Source organism: Equus caballus, chromosome 6, assembly GCF_041296265.1.
Source record: "Equus caballus isolate H_3958 breed thoroughbred chromosome 6, TB-T2T, whole genome shotgun sequence".
NCBI lineage: Eukaryota > Metazoa > Chordata > Mammalia > Perissodactyla > Equidae > Equus > Equus caballus.
Window position 1 is genome coordinate 61,081,604 of NC_091689.1, and position 17,983 is coordinate 61,099,586.

The 17,983-nt window shown below is 37.3% G+C and overlaps 1 protein-coding gene across 24 annotated transcripts in view; it reads right to left on the minus strand.

Annotated features, from left to right (window-relative positions):
- The window catches only part of ABCC9 (ATP binding cassette subfamily C member 9), a 123,601-nt gene extending 109,105 nt beyond the window's left edge, over window positions 1–14,496 (minus strand). For 5 of the 24 annotated variants that reach the window (XM_070271036.1, XM_070271039.1, XM_023634946.2 and 2 more), the window contains exons 1-6: window positions 13,152–13,323; window positions 12,683–12,797; window positions 10,027–10,087; window positions 8,527–8,688; window positions 5,820–5,961; window positions 1,053–1,174 (exon numbers count right to left, since the gene is read on the minus strand). In XM_070271036.1, coding sequence (XP_070127137.1) covers window positions 1,053–1,174; window positions 5,820–5,961; window positions 8,527–8,668 — 406 coding nt within the window. In that variant the 5' untranslated portion in view covers window positions 8,669–8,688; window positions 10,027–10,087; window positions 12,683–12,797; window positions 13,152–13,323. Of the gene's footprint in view, window positions 1–1,052; window positions 1,175–5,819; window positions 5,962–8,526; window positions 8,689–10,026; window positions 10,088–12,682; window positions 12,959–13,147; window positions 13,490–13,933 lie in introns of those variants that run through there. The other 19 variants (XM_070271038.1, XM_070271042.1, XM_070271028.1 and 16 more) reach the window with 9 other exon arrangements.
- Window positions 14,497–17,983: the final 3,487 nt, after the last annotated feature.

Sequence of the window (17,983 nt, forward strand, 5' to 3'; positions counted from 1 at the left end):
CACAACATAGCATGAAATAATCAGTATTTTCCACTATCCATTTTAAATTGTAGTGTCTTCTAGACAAGCAAATAAAATAATAGTTGTGTGGTTTAATTATCACTTTTCCTAATTTCTGTGTCAGTAGTCAATGTCGTTTCATCATATAACAATCACATGAAAATCTATGAAGCTTAGAAAATTGTACGCATTCACTCACACGAGCACGCACAACTGGACCTACAATTTTCGGAGACTCACAGGACCCTGAAGCTTATCATGATCCCTGTTCTATACCTTCACCTTAGCTCTCTTTATGAAGGTGTACACCAAGGAATGCAAGGATGGGATGGGACAAAGCACTAAATCTAACTAATTGGGATGAGTTATATTATTTCAGCCTAAGGCAAAAATAAAATTAGGAACATTTTAGACATCCTCTGATTTCCACAAGACAAGGAGGCGAGAGAGGCTGAAAAGACAATGCTAAGCATGATGCAGATGTGAAGGGCTGTGCTTTGGGGGCAGCTGCTTCTCAGGACAACATGGTTTTCAGCATGCTGGGAAGCATACACTGCTCCAGGGAGCCCCCTGAAGCTCAGGAGCAATTCTAAGAAGAGTGTGAGATTCCCACGGCATCAATGAAAGGGTGGAACCTTGGGAAAAATGCTTCAAGACTCTAAGCCAGAGGCAGAAACACATGGAACTAGATGAGATGACTTGTTCGTGGGGCAGTACCATGCAGCAGCTCCTTGCAGAGCTCTGATTCTTAGAGTACAGCTTCTGAGAGCCAGAAGGCCAGCACATCCCCTCCACTTTCTTCCTCCCACACACCAGTACACCATGAGGGGCACTTATTGGAGAAACAATGTCCTGGGGAAACGAAGTTTTCACAGCCCAGAGCAACTTAGCTTATTTTCCTCTCCACATTTGCTGGGAGAGTACTGAAGAATTAATTATTGTGGTTTTCCCATGCTTCCCGCTCCCAACCCACAGGGATAGCACATACTATGAGAAAAAAGAAAAACAAATCCCTCTTTGGGGGGTAAAAAAAACCACTTGATCATACTTACCTAAAAGTAACTTAGGAAAATTTGATGTTTCAATATTATGATAATATACTATTGATGTTGTAGTGGCCACAAATCCCATCACAGCTGGCATGAACAGGTGGAGATGCCGCGACTCCCGCCGTCTACGGAGAGCGGTAGAGTATCAGAGTCTAAAGCTGATGGTTCCAGATCGTTTCTCATTTTGTTTCCAATTTTTTCATTAAAACTCTCTCTCAGCAATAAAATGTTTAAAATACAGAATGCAGTAGTAGTTGTTAAAAGAATATATAAAGAAAGACTATATTGGGAGACATAATTCCGCTGGAAGGATTTACCCTAACACGGAGGGTTGAGTAAACACAGCTAACAAGACCTCAAAATGCTTACAACAAAAACAAATACATGACTACTCCTATACTGAAGGGCAGAACTGCTGAAATAACTTAACACCCAAAGCAAGTAAAAATAATCAACTGAATATGTACTCTAATGTACGTGAAAAGTATGTTTATTCTTTTGATAGCTTTCCTAAGCTTCTCAGTGATTTCTCTATTTTCATTAATTCATTGAACACATGTTTACTGGTCCAGACATGCGATTCTGGGATGCAACAGTGAACAAGTGAACAGTGAACAAGACAAGATTTAGTGTCCATGATCACAAAATCTATAGTCTGTTGAGGACAGCAATAGAAAATACGATATTACAACACGGGTGAAGGGACTGAGAGCACACGCAGGGCTAGTGTCTGAGATAGAGAAAGCTTTGTGAAGGAATGGACTGCTAAACTGAGCCCTGAAGAATGAGGAACTGCCACCCAGAGGAAGAAGAGAGGAAGACTGCTCCAGGCAGAGGATCTAGATATGCTTAAGGATATTGCAAGTGATTCAGTATGACTGCAAGGAGACTAGACTTCATTCTGAGAGCAACAGAGCGCTTTAGGTGGATCAGAAATATGACTGGACCAGATTCGCATGGTGGACAGTCCTCAACTCTATTTGCATTAGTAATGCCACATAGTTAAACATTTAACTTTTCTCAAATTACTTAAATATGTTGGTACATAAATAGTTGGTATAGAGAACTGAGTGACTAGTTCGAGAGTGGGAGAAACAGGAACTTTTGGGGAAATTATTTCAGAAGAGGTGTGGTTGACAATGGGAACTGAAATGTAAAAAAAGGAATCTGGTACTCAGGAAAGAGGTGGAAGAGCACTTTAAAAAGAGGGAACAGAGTGTGCAAATACATAGAAGCATGAAACAGTGTAACATGTTCAAAATTCCAACTAGTTTAATGTTTCTTAAACAGAAAGTTTAAAATAAGATGTATCATGAAAAGCTTTGTATACCATGGTAAGGAGCTGGTATCTAATCTTATGGAAAATTGAATACAGGTAAGCGGTCCAGTTAGATTTGTGTTTTAGACAGATCAATCTGGTAACAATGTGGATGATGGAGTTCATAGGTAGTGTGTGCATTTGAGGTGAGAAGACAGACATGGAAGGTAGGAAAGCAGTTCACAAACTGTGGGTATAGGCCAGGTGAGAGATGATGAAAATCTGAACTAAGCTTTGGAAACAGTAACATGGAGGAAATAATACATTTGGAAAATAACAATTGTCAAAATGGACAGGACTCTAATAGCGTTAGGGTAGGAGGGTGATGGTGATGGATGTAGAGAATAATTCCCAGGGTGCCTGGGCGGATGAGGTGACCAAAGAAGATTTTAAGAGGATGAGCAGATTGGAGAGAGGAAGCTAGTAAGTTTCAGTGGGGCCATGTGGATTCTGAAGGTGTCTAATAAACACGCAAAGGGAGTTGTCTCATATGCAACTGTATGCAGAGATTCAGAACACGATCAGTGATGTATTGGGGGTCATTCATACAGACACGCTAACGAAAGTGTGAAAGTACTACGACAGCGTAAGAGCTGGCTTAAAAACCACCCCCTACCTCCCCGAAAAAGTACAAAATGGTCAAAGAGAAAAAAAGCAGGAAATAAATATTTCATCAGTATAGAAATTAGGAAATGCTTCTAATACTCTCTTCTTATTGAACCAAAGAAAGAATAAAAAAAAAATCACTTTCTTGTTATTTAGGAAATTTAAAAATAAGCATACTATCGATCAAGGCCTATAAAAGGTGGTCAAAACCATACCCAGAAGAAAGTTTATAACCTTAAACATATTCAATAAGAAATAGTTATAACAAATAAATCAAGTAGTTAATTCAAGATGTTAGAAAAAGAATGACAGGACATCAGTAAGGGAGGTAATAATAAAAGATTAATAAAGACAGCAGCAATAGTAAGGTTTTATATTGACCGCGGCATTTCTTCATTAGAGATTTAAGGTGTCTTTTAACCATACTAGTGTTTTTATTAAGACTGCTATGATTTTGTCAGTGCTCCACTTATAGAGTTGTATAGGTTTCAAGTGGTGTCCCAACCCTACCTTTTCCTTTAATCTCTATTATTTTTAGAGTATGATTCGCAGACCTCAGTGTTCTGGTAGAAGCACATACACCCCAATATAGCAGAAAATCTTTAGTCAGAAAGTTAGGAAGAAAATCAAAAAGCATACAGCATGGAGGACAAAAGGATAATTTTAAAGAAAGAGAAAATGGTAGAAATAAAAACCTAAATGAAAACACAATAATAATGAAGATTTTAATACACGCTTTTAGAATTTGATGGATAAAATAGCATAAAAATAATCACCACACAGGCCTTTGGTAATCCAATCCATAAACTCAATAAAATTTTGTCTCCTACAAAGAATATATATTATTTTCTAATACTCATTAAATACTTATATAATAATCAAATATTTGACTATAATGAAAATGTTAATAAATCCCAAAAAGTATTCATTTAACAAATTACAGGCTCTAATAATAAACCAATCCAATTAAACTAAAGAGCAAAATGAAAATGATTTCTAGATCTAGGAGAGAGTCTAAACCAGAACCACAAATTATTTAGACAGAAATAAAAAAGAGAGCACTTCTTACAAAAACCTGTGTAAAACAGATAAGGATGTTTCAAAAGAAAAATTAACAGCTTTAATATTTATACTACTAAAAAAATAAAACATTCAGTCAGGAAAGTCTTTGCATTGTTTCCCTAACTCTAAGGAGCATTTGTGATATTTTAAGTAAAGAACAGTTCATAAAGATTTTGTTAAAAAAGAAAGAAGGAAGAAAGGAATGAATAGAGAAGTGTCTAATGTAATAAGTATGTTAAGGAGGAAAAGGCATCCATTAAGGTGTCATTAAGGTTCTTTGGGATTCTTGTAGAAGCAGTTTCCAGAATAGGACAAGGCAAGAGAGAAAGCAAACTAAATCTGTGGAATCAAAAGTAACTGAAAGATGACTTTTTGAGAGGCCTGGAGAAAAAGGTAAGGAGAAGAAGTCTGTAGCTAAAGAATGGGAGGGGTAGCACAAGGTCAAGAGTGTATTTCTGCTCGTTTTTAGGATGAGCCTCTTGCATCACGATCACTATAAAACAAGTTGCTGCCATTAGCATATGTTATCATTATTAGTTCAGCCTCTGTTCTAAGTCTCTGAATCTACACATCAACCATGAGGCTAGAAAGGAGGAGTCATCCTTGCCTTCATGAAATCAAGTTTTTAGGAAATATTGAACCGATCTATCTCCCACCTTACACATACACACAGTAACATATAGGGTCAATCTATATGTTAAGGGAAGAAAAAAATGAAGACGAGAATTAGCTATGCGAATACAACGTAATGCAAATATGTCAAAGAGTTTTAAACAATTATCAATAATAGCCAATTAGGCTTCTAAATGCGTGGAGGTGTAGCATATCTTAGAGTCTATGATTTTTCTCTTTATAAAAAACTAAGATGTGAAAATATATGCAAAGAACTGTCACAAAACATTACAGAATAGCTGGCTCCATGACAAAAGCTTAGAAGTTTCATTCCTTGTTAATTGCAACAGAAAACCATAAACAGATGTCAAGGGAGGTTCTTAAGAGATGAGAAGACAATGATTTTTGGAGCTTTCTTTTTAAAAACTTTAAAGACCTTTCATATCAATTCTTCAACGAAAGGTGTAATATTTAGCATAATTTCATAATCAAAATTTTACTATTACTTGAGTTTATTTTCTGTTACTATGCGATAAAAATATTTTTCCATTTTATGTTCACGTTTATAAACAGAATTCATTATATCCTAACTGTCTAATATAAACTAGTTCTTTTATAAGAATGACAAAATTCTGTCCGAAATAGGAGTTTGATGACAAATCCTGATTTTAAAATAATTTTGTGCTTTGCCTCCACTTATAGCTATATCCTCACTGGTTCTCAGACTTCTTTCATGCCTGTCTCATCTATCTTTGATTCTTATAAAATAAATTGAAACATGTGAGAATTGATTATATATTTATATGTAAATACATAGTTGTTAGAGCTATATGTCAACATAGACAATCTTTCTAACTGTTTTGAAAGATAAGGTAAACATGGAAGTGTCTAAAAGGAGAGAACTTTCTGGAAGGGCTACATAGATGAAAGGAGCAAAGAAACAGAAAGTAAATGAATGAGCACAAGTCACAGAAATCTGAACTTACGTTATCAGAGAAATTATGCAGCAACACAAAAATATGGACAAAACTCATGATTATCACATAAAATGGGTGATAGCTGTTGTTTCTGATAAGTTAAAACCAAAAAATTAAGCCTGACCCACTACGCTCTTAACTACTACCCATATCAGTATATTCACCAGTGTAGCGTAATCATGTTAACTAACTTACGAATCTGAAACAATGCCTTCTGCTATTTCACAAACATGCACAAATAGGAGCGCAAATGTGAGAATCCATCTCAGGTTATGTCCAGGAAAATGAAGCCATGTGTTGTGATGAATTTGCACTTTTGAGCTTTGACTCCCCCACCCTGAAAGAAGAGAAAAAAGTAAAGAGATAAACAAAAGGATCAATCATAACCACGGAAATAATTTCCATTGTGATATGCTTTGGGGGGTTCATAAAACCTTGGTGCTCTCTAGGGTAGCAAGGAAATCCTGGTCTGTTTTCATTATGTCAAAAAAATCACAATTTCAATTAATTTTTGCAAGACTGCCTAGGTTAACACATTGATATTTGTTTCATTGCTCAAAAATAACGCCAACTCGGGGTGGTTATTTCATGCTAATCAAAGCTCTTAATGACAGGTCTCTGATACATTCAAAAGGAAACCAAATTAAGGATGATATTAATAAAAGCAATTTGGTGTCTAAAATCTTTCAAAACATGGGCTCTGTGGGGAGACTAACAAAAAAAGCTGTATTTAGTGATGAAATATAGGACTCTTTAGTTGAATCAACTCAATCATATACATATCATGTGAGAAAAATGATAACTTATGACTGGATTAGCATTGTTCAACAGTGGTGATATTTTCTCAAAGAAAGCTACAGTCTTGTTCATTGATGAACTTTTAAGAAGGATCAAGAATATTATAACTTTAGCTCATCCCTAAAGAAAAACTTCAAGATTACATTTCAGTAAAATTTTGATGATTTCCCCTCAAAACTCTAGATAGAATAATGCCAACTCATATACAGTGTGCCAGGAAAGGACCCCACTTTGTGTCCTTTTGTCACCTTTTTTTCGTACTTTTTTGATCATAGAGAAGCCCCACATACTTCAAGAATGAATGGGAGTTTGTGCTTAAAATATTGCAGGAAGGAATTTCTGTACGGACAAAAGGGATTCCTGAAGCATTATTTGAAAACAAAATTCATGTCTTAGTTGTTCCAATATGAACTTCACTATTGGAAGATTAGTTATGTTTAACATATTCTACTAGCATTTATGCTGCAAACTCTTGCAGACAAGCTCTGTCTTTTTTGCAACATAATTCTCCTTATACCTGATATTCTTTGAGATTTACTATTTATGATCTCTCCCTAACTCAAATAGCCAATGTTATAGATGAACACTCTGCGTTTTTATCCACCATTTTCCTCTGACAACCTTCACTCCAATTCCATTTGATTCAAATACCCTTTTGTCAGCCTGTCGAGGCGAGAGATGCAAACAGGACTGTCACAGTAATCGCTCTCAAGAAGTCAATTAGATGTCAAAAATGAATTATTAATTGTAGAATTGCAATAAAAAAATAGACGTTCTACTTTTGGCCAAAAGACATTCTTAATGTCCTATAAATAATAACACATAAACAACGAGTGTTTCTATATATGGCCACTCTGATCCCAATATATTTAATATCTATACATTTGTTTAATATGAATAACTATGTACCAAAAGTTATATTGGCCTTTGCATGATATGCTATCTCATATAACAGAAATTCTTTGATCACTGTTAGAATGCCAGGCACACAGTAGTCTCTCAATTAATATTTGTTAAATGAAGAAATAAAACATACAAATTATTTTTAAGCCTTCTTTTAAAGCAGATCATTAAATTATGCTAACTTTCTTAAGAAAATCAGTCAGACAGCTTTTTCATTTACTTTTATGAGCAAAATTATGCATGGGAATATTAAACATCAAATTGAAAACAGCAATTATCTGTTTTGAAGGGATAAGAATGTAGGATGTGGGAAGAGTAACAAGATCAGGAAATGGTACCCAGAGGGATTCACTTATATTCTTACTGTTAAATTTCTTACAATGGGTGGTGGTAAGTTCAACAGGTGTTTATTATATTAGTCTCTGTCATTTTTATATATGAAAAGTATTTTATAATTTCACCAAAGTTAAAAGATCTATTTTGGTTGTTTGGGGGAATTATACAGATTATACATGATTGCTCTCAATAATAGGATTTTGTGTATATGTAAACTGTAAAATACTAGAGAAAACTATATTTTTAATTCCTTTGCAAATGGTTTACACATGTCCTCTTTCTACTTGAAACACACACTCATCACTCTTACTTTAATTTGCACAGTCTACATCCTCAAGTCCCCAGACATGTCACTCTCTATGCAATCTTCCCCATCAGGCCCAAGAAGAATTAGTTGTTCTAGCAGATTCATGCCCACGATAATTTGTTCCTGTATCTGTAAATGGGTTTATAATGTGGTATAGTCATTTCTCTTGACTTTGAAAAATCTGTTTCACTAGACAATTCTGGTGAATAGTCCAGGCAAGTACTGTGTTTTTACCCATTTTCCTTTCTCTTCACCTAGCACAAAGCAAGTGCCAAACAAATGTTTTAGATCCATCTCATATAATTCTCTCTTTTTAAAAAACCGCCACTGCTTCTTGAAGGCCATTTCTAGAAGGCATTCTATTTTTACCTATGGAATATCATATGCCAAGAATACAAATCATTGGAAAACACAAAATACTTGCTTGTTGTTTTCTCACAGATTACATATCAATTTTCACGTTGAAGAAATTAAGTCAACATTATACCAAATCTCAGCCATTAATAAGATTTTTTATAAAACATGGGGTGATATAATATTGGACAGTAGATTACTTACCAATAAACAATATTGGAAAAGTGATAAACAACAGAAAGACATGAGGGACCAGGTTGAGGGCATCCACAAAGCAGGGGTTTTGTAACACGCCATCATAGATATTATATGAAGAAATGTTGTTACCACAGAATGAAAGGCTCATTTCTTCTTATATGGTTTACTCTAAAAGAGAGATAAAAGAGACAGAACCTCTTATTACTAAATCCCCGTTCATAAATTATAGCCTTAAAGAGGGGATCATATCATAAAATTAATCTCCTTTATTTTTGTAGTTGAGAAAATAGGAAATTTCATGCCAAAGCCATTTGAGAGTTTCTCATAATGGCTTTAAACATTGCCAATTTTTCCCTTCAATCTTTTTTTTTTCAGAGAAAGATATTTCATTTTAATTTGGAAAATATATAAAATTAATATCTACCAACAGTGGTACCCCAAAGGAGTGTTTGTTGGACTAAAATGGTTTCACAGAACAAAAGTGGTGATATATCAAGAAAAACGAGGAGATAAAATGAAACTACTGACTGAAAAGACAAAATGGTGTAACATCAAATCTTTTCCCACGTTCATTCATTGAAAATGCATTAACAAACAACTTCAGCAGGACACAATTTACTGCAACATTTCATTAATTGCAGGAAATGCCAATAAACAGAGACCAATGTGGTTGCAAACAGCAACTGGCCTTTCTTTGAAGAATACTAAGACAAATTAAGTATAACCCATGTGACAATTTAATGAAACTACTCAGGTAGGTCCCGTAGTCAGAGCATATTCTGACATGAAATGCACCCTAACTGAGCTTTGAAACAAAGGACGCCTTTTAATTGGAAATCTGCATTCCATTAGGGTAGAAGTAGAGTTTAGAGAGGAAACAGAGGACAAGATCACCCTTGGCTTTCTTGGCCATTCTTGGGACTTTGGCTTCTACTCTGAGTGAAATGGAGCCACCAGGGGGTCTTGATCAGAGGAGTAACACACTCTGACTTACATTTTAAATGAATTCCTTTCATTGCTGTGCTGAAACAGATGGTATAGGAGCATGGGTCTACTCCATCAAAATACTACTGTGAAATCCGAGCAAGAGTTTTAGCGTTCTGAAAATTTCTTTTGTAACGCCTACTATTTATTTAATATCTACTAAATTTGGACACTGTGCATACACTATCTTAAGTCTTCAGAACAACCATGCAATATTAGTGAAGTTATTCGTATTTTACAGAGTAGGATGCTGAGGTTCAACTAGGTTCAGTAACTTGCCAACCAGTGGGGCAGTGGTGATCCACACCCACATGTCTGACTATAAACTCTGTTCTTCCCACTGTATCATGTAGCTTCCAAGCTATTTTTTTAAAGAAAAGATCTTATTCGTTCTTACTAAAATAAGTAGCGGTTTAAGATTTTAACCTCACTGGACGTTATTTCTTTTCCATATTTATGCCACACTGGATTCTGAGTTAGATTATTAAAGGTTGGCAAAGGTTTGAATAACTAAAGTTGTACCTTTTCTCTCTTCCCTTTCATTGATAATTGATTTAGCAAGGGTCACAAACAATATTTTTTCCTAGAAAAAAACAAAGAGTGTTACACAGAAAAGATTGGCAACAATGGGTAAACTATCGGAGAAACCAAATTTCAAGCAAAAGTTTTGTAAAGCATTACATGAGTCGAACAACTATTTAGAAAGCCTAGGAGTTTACAGGCTGTAAATGCTTATCCAGAATTCCTCCCACATATTATTTCTGGTAAGCCCTTTTTCTGACAAATCATTGATATGCTTTCTACTCAAGACTTTTTCTCATCTTTAAAAAAAAGTTACATTTAAAAAAAATTCAAAATGAGGTTACGTACTTGGCAAATCCTTACCAACTATTAAGGTTTGAAGTTGGATAAAAAGACTAAAAGGACTTGAGATTTTTTTAAATAACAGTAAAATGGAAACTTTGTATGATCTATTGTATCTGTATGAGATGATGGATGTTAGCTAAACCTATTGTGGTAATTACTTCACAATACATGTAAGTCAAACCATAATGATGTACACCTTAAATTTAAACAGTGATGTATGGCAATTATTTCTCAGTAAAACTGGAAAGAACAGAAACTACAGGTAGTAGTGGAATTTCTAAGACTGTTTCCTTTATTTAGAAGAAATGATAAAAGGAAACTTAAAGCCAACTGTTACTTGAAAGACATGTATAAACTTTCCTAGAACAAACCAGAAAATAATTTTTACTTTAGCTAGTTTTATAATTTTATCCAAATTATAATATTCCAATTGGCCACATTTATAAACCTTGATATTTAATCATCATCATTGAGCCAGATGCTAAAGTATAATCTGAAGTTGCAAAACATAGACTTCATTAGCTATAAGCATTGCCTGTCTGAATCCTGAAACCTACCAATTAAGTAATCTTTGGATAAATGTGTGTAATTGTGGAAAGAAAATATCACAGAAGAACAACAACCTGAAGAAGTCAAAGAACATTTGCAGCCATGTACCTGATGGCTGGGATTCTAGGCCATTGAGTAATTAACTGTAAAAATACTTATTGATGCTGACCATGTGCTACACACTAGGAATCCAGTAGTGCACATGACAGAAATAGTCACTGTGGTCTTAGACTATATAAATCATACTACACTCCTGATATACACACTAATCCCAATAGTTGTTGGTATAATGTAAAGGTTGTGATCTACCAGACAGGGAAACATACAATGACATAATCATACTAAGTGTATACTTCAGATTAGTAAAGTAAAAGCTTTAGAATGATTTCTTCCTTCTACCATAATCTCTACCCTCACATTTCCGCCGGCTCCTAACCTGCTCACTACCTCTCACCACATCCCTCCTTTTGTTTTTTTTTTCCTGCCTCCTCCTCCATCTTTTTCCCCTTGTCCCTTAGGCCCCCTTTCCAATATGCCATGTGCATGCGCACATTTCTAACAGCCATCCCATATTACAAATTTACATGGACTAAAAGAGCGAAGGAGTAAACCTGTAGATATGTTGATAATTATTGTTTACTAAAGGCATTTTCTTCAATCAGGATTTTTAACTAACTCTTAAATCTCCAGTTGTCATTCAGGGTTTCCCTCCCAGAACCCAGGTTAAGTTAGGAACACTTTGGGAAGAGTATAAATTGCTGCTCTTGCTGGCTAAACTCTGTCACGTGACAGCCTTCAGCCCCGCCCTTTCTGGAGCTGTTTGGTTCAGCTGAGCACTGACAGGCCCAAGCATCAAGGATGGGGGAGAGGGAAGAGAGGCCAGACAGGAAGACGTGACATTTTTCTCCCCACAAGCATGACCCCACAGAAAGATGTTCAAGCGTTTATGACAGCAGATAAGGTTGGAGATCTTGACTGTATGGATTTTGAAGACAAACATCAAAAGTGAAACTTTGATTACAGGGATGGTCTGTAGAGCAGAAAACATAAAAAGAAAATACTCCTTGATGCCAAACTTATGATTTCAAGGCAGGAATACTACCCTCAGCATTCTTATTCTTTGAAATGCATTGCATGAAGTTTCACACCGTCAGGAGTTAGAAAATTTGGATTTAGTTGATGAATATACAATAAAGCAAGGGAAAAGTAACACTCTTTCCTGTTCACCCAGCAGAAAGTGTCAGTTCTAAAGGAGTACAAACCTCAGAGAATTTAACATGCTGGAAACACCTGAAGCAAACACGCTGAAGGCAATATAAAAGCTCTCATTCCTACATACAAAATAACTCGTTCTTCAGTTATTCAGAGATTAACCAAATTACGTGGTGAGACAGAAACACGACATTTTCAAGAACTTATTTAGGGCTTTATCATTATCTAGGGCATTTTCAGGATCAGATCACTTATGAAAACAAACGTAATAACTTTTTGAAGTTATTCAGCCGATGGGTCATAAAATATGTACTAAAAGATGTCTGTCTACCCATTTATCTATGAATATGACAGATCCAAGTAGAAAAATCCCTAGCAAAAACGCCCACAGACTTCTGATCTAATACTGATCTGAATTCACCCGCCGAAGCTCTATCGCACACCAAGGGGAATGTTGGGACTACTCAGCAGATAAGATTCCTTAGACAGACCCCTCAATGGGTTTTTTTAAAAAATCCCAAACTGAACAAATAAAGCAACAAATAAATACCTTGGGCAATCGTTTGACGCTGCTTCACACCCCTACTGGTGCGCTTGCACTACCTTCAAAACACCGGCTTCCTACACTGTCTTAAGTGTACATTTCAAACCGGGACGCAGAACTCCTAAAAAGTAGAGAGTAACAAAAATTAAGCAGATAGAAAGCTCCTTCACGAACAAGACAGGAAATGTCGAAGAGAAAAAAAGCCCTGTAATAACTCCTTGCACTATCTCCAGATGGTTTAAGCGGGAGCCGGCAGAGTGCTGTAAGTAAAGCTGGAAACCTGATCCCCCCGCCCTCTCTCCTCCGGCCAGGGGCCCGGTGCCTGGATCCTAGAAATAGCGACCGGGAAAGCAAAGCGCTTCGAGAGTGCGCGGGCGCCTTTTGGTTGCCGAAATGTTAAGATCAAAAACAACAGCTTAGCCTTACTCTTAAATTTTTTAAATGATATTTATGTAAAAGATACGGACTCACTTACTCGGAAGGCAGAGTTTTCCTCCCCTGGCCGAAGCACGCAGGGCGCCGGAGCAGATTATTTTTAGGGTGGTGGGAGATCAGCTGCTGCCTCCTATCGAGTTTCTAAATTGCACAAACTGCTCTGGGCTGGGGCGGACACGGCGACTCTGAGGCAGGAAACTGGGCAGAAGCCCCGAGCGAGCACGGCGTCGCGGACTGGAGACCCTCCCCACCCCCGCTGGGCCCCGCTTTCCGCGTTGGAGCAGCAGACTTGGGGCGCGCGATGCAAACATTTTACCAACACAAGGAATATGCGTCCCCCAAACTTCATTAGACGCTGAAACTTGCAACATATGATTCAGTGATTTCACCGGAGTCGGGTTTGCAAACTTTGAAACTCGCAAGCTACTCGCTTGCACTTGTAATTTTTTTTTCCCAGGCTGCCTGCGCCCTTTTATTAACCACAAAAGGAAGCGGATTTGGGGATTTCACCCTTTTCCCCCTGAGCGGACCTGGGAAGTGAAGGGCTCCTTCCAGGCAGAGGACCCCGCAGCCAGGCTGTGGGACCCCGTGTGAATGTCTTCCATGAGCAAGGCCGGCTCAAGTGAAAAGCTTGCCCCAGCGACCCGGAAAACTTGGTTACTCCTCTGGACCAGTCGCCGCGCTCCCAAAGGGCGACCCTTACCCTAGCCCCCCGAAAGGGGCACTGTGGCTCCCAAGGCTACACAAACAGTTCCCCCGACTCTTGCTCGCGACCAGAGAGAGAATTAATTCACAAGGAGATAGTGTTCAAAAAACACTCACCCCACAAATAACTTCCCCCAGGACGCAAGCTGTAAATTTTGTCCCAGACATCTCTCTTTAAATAACACTCGATTTTCTCAGGGACCAGTTCTCAGCTTGAAATAACCATTGTTTTCAGCAACGGTCCTAATCTGATAATGGATGGTCAGCCAGGCGGGCTGGTGCCTCCCAGGCTCCTTGCGCGACCCCCGAGGGGCACCGCTCCAGGACCGCTGGCAGCCGGAGCTGGTCCTCGCACTTGAACCCTAAAGCTCAGCGGCCTCTGGCCTCTCGGATGGACGTTGTGGGCAGAGGCCACCCCGCCCTGCAAGCCCTGGGGGAGGTCCCGCGGGCGCCGCTCTCCCGGGAAGGTCGCTGCGTTCCCGGGTGGGTGCCCGGCCTCGGCCAGCGACTGGAGCTTGAACCCCCGGCAGCTAGGGGTCTGCGGGGCCTCGAGGGGAGGCACCCGGGAAGGTCCTGCGGCCTTTGAAGGCTTGGCAACTGCACCTTAGAGCTGTTTGCTGCGACGCAGGCGCAGGGAGAAAAGAGCGTGCTTCTAGAATGGGGATCCGGGTCCTGTGGGTGGAACCTGGGGAAACCCCGTGAACAAGCCGGAAGGGAGACCAGAGCCTCCCCAGGGCATCTGGGGAGAGAGAACTGGAAATAGGGGGCGGGGGTGGGAGTGTAGATAATCCCCTGTTATAGACTCTGACCGTGACTAGACAAAATCAAGTTGACTTTGGGATTTTTTTTTTTAATATTACTGTTATTAAGATCATTTATAATGATTAAAAGTCATGTTTATTGTAGAAACTATTGGAAGCTATGGAAAAGTGTAAGGGAGGCTACTGAGCCCCCAAACCTCTAACCCTACTGAAAACATTTTGTTATATTTTAACGAAAGTAAACGGTATAGAGCACTGATTAAAAGCATGGAGGTGGGAGCCAACCTGCTTTCAAATCCTGCTAGCCCACCCATTAGATCAGACAGTAGCTCCATCCATCTGTGTATTCGTTTCCTCACGGGTCCAATGGGACCAGTAAGAAAATATATGCTTCTGAGGTTTGATGTGAGGGTAAAGGAGATAATACAAGTTAATACATATGCTATCGTTATTATTTTTTCTATGTGTATTTTACATTGTTGGCAATCACAAGATAATTCGTGTCCTCGCTGTATCTTTTAAAACAATTATTTTCCAATGGTATTTTAAAATCTTTAGAGAAATGATTTAAATGGTGGCATAATATTCTGTTGTGTGGCTATACCATAATTTTAAATCTATTTTCCTATTGCTGCACATGTAGTTGCCAAATTTTTACTACCATGTTTAACCCTATGATGAACATTGTTATGAAGTTTTCTTTGTAGCAGATAACTTTTTTAAGATATAGTCTCTGAAAAGTAATTACAGGGTCAAAAGTAGTAAATATTTTTAAGGCTGTGGATGTAGAATGCCAAATTATTTCCTGGAGAGTTTGTATTAACTCCTCCCAAACTGTATGAGATGACCTATTATACTTAGACGCAGAGCAACACTGAATATTCTTATTTTTTTTAAATCTTGTAATTTGATAGATAACATGCAATTCTTTGTTATTAATATTCAACATTTTTTCTAATGTTCATTAATCTTTGTATTCCCACTTTTGTGAATAGCTTGATCACGTACTTGTCTATCTTACAGGTCATAATTTTTTTATAATTTGCATGAACTTTTAATAAGAGAGGGATATTAATCCTGTTTCATATATATAACAAGTATTTTTCTCAATTTGTCATTTAAAGAAATGTTAGTGGTGCTGCCTTCACAGAAAATAAAAGCAATTGTTTTCATACATTCTACAGAGATTTATTAGAGCACGCCCCATGTCCTGCCTGGCACAGAGGTCGGTGATGGGCCAGGCCTCCAGAGTCTCTCCCTTCATGAGACCCCCATCCTTATTTATTTATCTACTTTTTTATTGAAGTATAGAAGACATACAATATTGTATTAGTTGCAGACCTACAACATAGTAATTGGACATTTATTTACATTACAAAATGATCACCTTAACACTAGTTACCATCTGTCACCATACAAAGTTATTACAATATTGTTGACTACATTCCCTGTGCTGTATATTACATCCTCATGACTTACTTATTTTATGACTACAAATTTGTATTTCTTATCCCCTTCACCTATTTCACCCTCCCGCCACTCCCCGCCCCTCGCATCCCCCCGGCTCTGGCCATCACCAATTTGTTCTCTGTATCTATGAGTCTGCTTCTGTTTTGTTTTGTCTATTCATTGCTTTGTTTCTTTTAGATTCCACATATAAGATGAAATCATGGTATTCTTCTTTCTCTGTCTGCCTTATTTGCCTTAGCATCATACCCTCTAGATCCCTCCATGTTGTAGCAAATGGGAGGATCTCAATCTTTCTTCTGGCTGAGTAATATTCCATTGTGTATATATACTATGTCTTCTTTATCCATTCATCTACCAGTGGACACTTAGGTTGCTTCCATATCTTGGCTGTTGTAGATAATGCTGCAGTGAATATAGGACTGCATATATCTTTCTGAATTAGTGTTTTCATTTTCTTTGGATAAATACCAGAAGTGGTATTGCTGGATTGTATGTAGTTCTATTTTTAATTTTTGGAGGAAATTCTGTCCTGTTTTCCATGGTGGTTGCACTAATTTACCTTCCACAAACAGTGCACGAGGGTTCCCCTTTCTTCACATCCTCACCAACACTTATTTTTTGTCTTTTTTGAGAATATCAATTCTAACAGGTGTGAGGTGATATCTCATTGTGTTTTTTATTTGCGTTTCCCTGATAACTGGTGACGTTGAGCACCTTTTCATGTACCTGGTGTTCATCTGCATGTCTTCTCTAGAAAAATGTCTATTCAGTTCCTCTGCCCAGTTTTTAACCAGATTGTTTGTTTTTTTGGATATTGAGTTGTATGAGTTCTTTTTATAATTTGGCTATTAACCCCTTATCAGATATATGATTTGCAAATATTTTATCCCCTTTAGGTAGGTTGCCTTTTCATTTTGTTGATGGTTTCCTTTACTGTACAGAAGCTTTTTAGTTTGATGTAGTCTCACTTGTTTATTTTTGTTTTTGTTGCTTTTGCTTTTGGTGTCAAATCCAAAAAATCATTGCCAAGACCAATGTCAAGAAGCTTACTGCCTGGTAAACTTCAGGATTATTTGAGCTGTTCAATGCACTTTTCATTTCAGTATACATTTTAAAGTTAGCTTAAAAATTTCTACAAAATTCTGCTGACGTTTTGATTTTGGTTGTATTGAATCTATGAATCAATTTGGGGAGAATTTTCATCTTAACAATATTGTGTCTTCCAAGCCATGAACATGATACATCTCTATTTATCTAGGTCTTCTTTTATCTTTCAGATATGTGTTCAACTTTTCAGTGTATATGCCTTTGTACCTAGTTCATTGAATCTATCCCAAAATATTTTATGATTTCGATGCTACTATAAATGGTATTTTTTCAATATCATTTTCCAATTTTTCATTACTAGAATACACAAAATCACTTTGTATCCTACGGTATTGCTAAATTCACTTATGAGTTGTAGTGTTTTTGCAGATTCCTTAATATTTTCTACATTCATGATCATGTCATCTACAAATAAAGTTTTACTTCCTTCTTCCCTATCTGTATCCTGTTTCTTTTTTCTTGCCTTATTGCACTGGCTAGCAAATCTTGTATGATGTTGAGTTGAAATAATGAGAGTGGGTATCATTGGTTTTTTCTTAATCTCAGTGGTAAAAGGATTCAATTTTTCTTCATTTAATTATAATGTTGTCTATAAGTGTTTTATAGATCCTTTTTAGCAGATCACAGACGTTTCCCGCTATTCAGTTTGTTGAAAGAGTTTACCATGAATGGATGTTGAACTTTGTCAAATTTTTTTTCCGCATTTATGGTGCTGATCATATGCTTTTTCTCCTTTATTCTGTTAATAGGCCAAATGAATTGTTGGATTTTTGGGTATTAAATGAAAAGGGATAAATTTCCCCTTGTTGTGATATCATCTCCTTTGTAT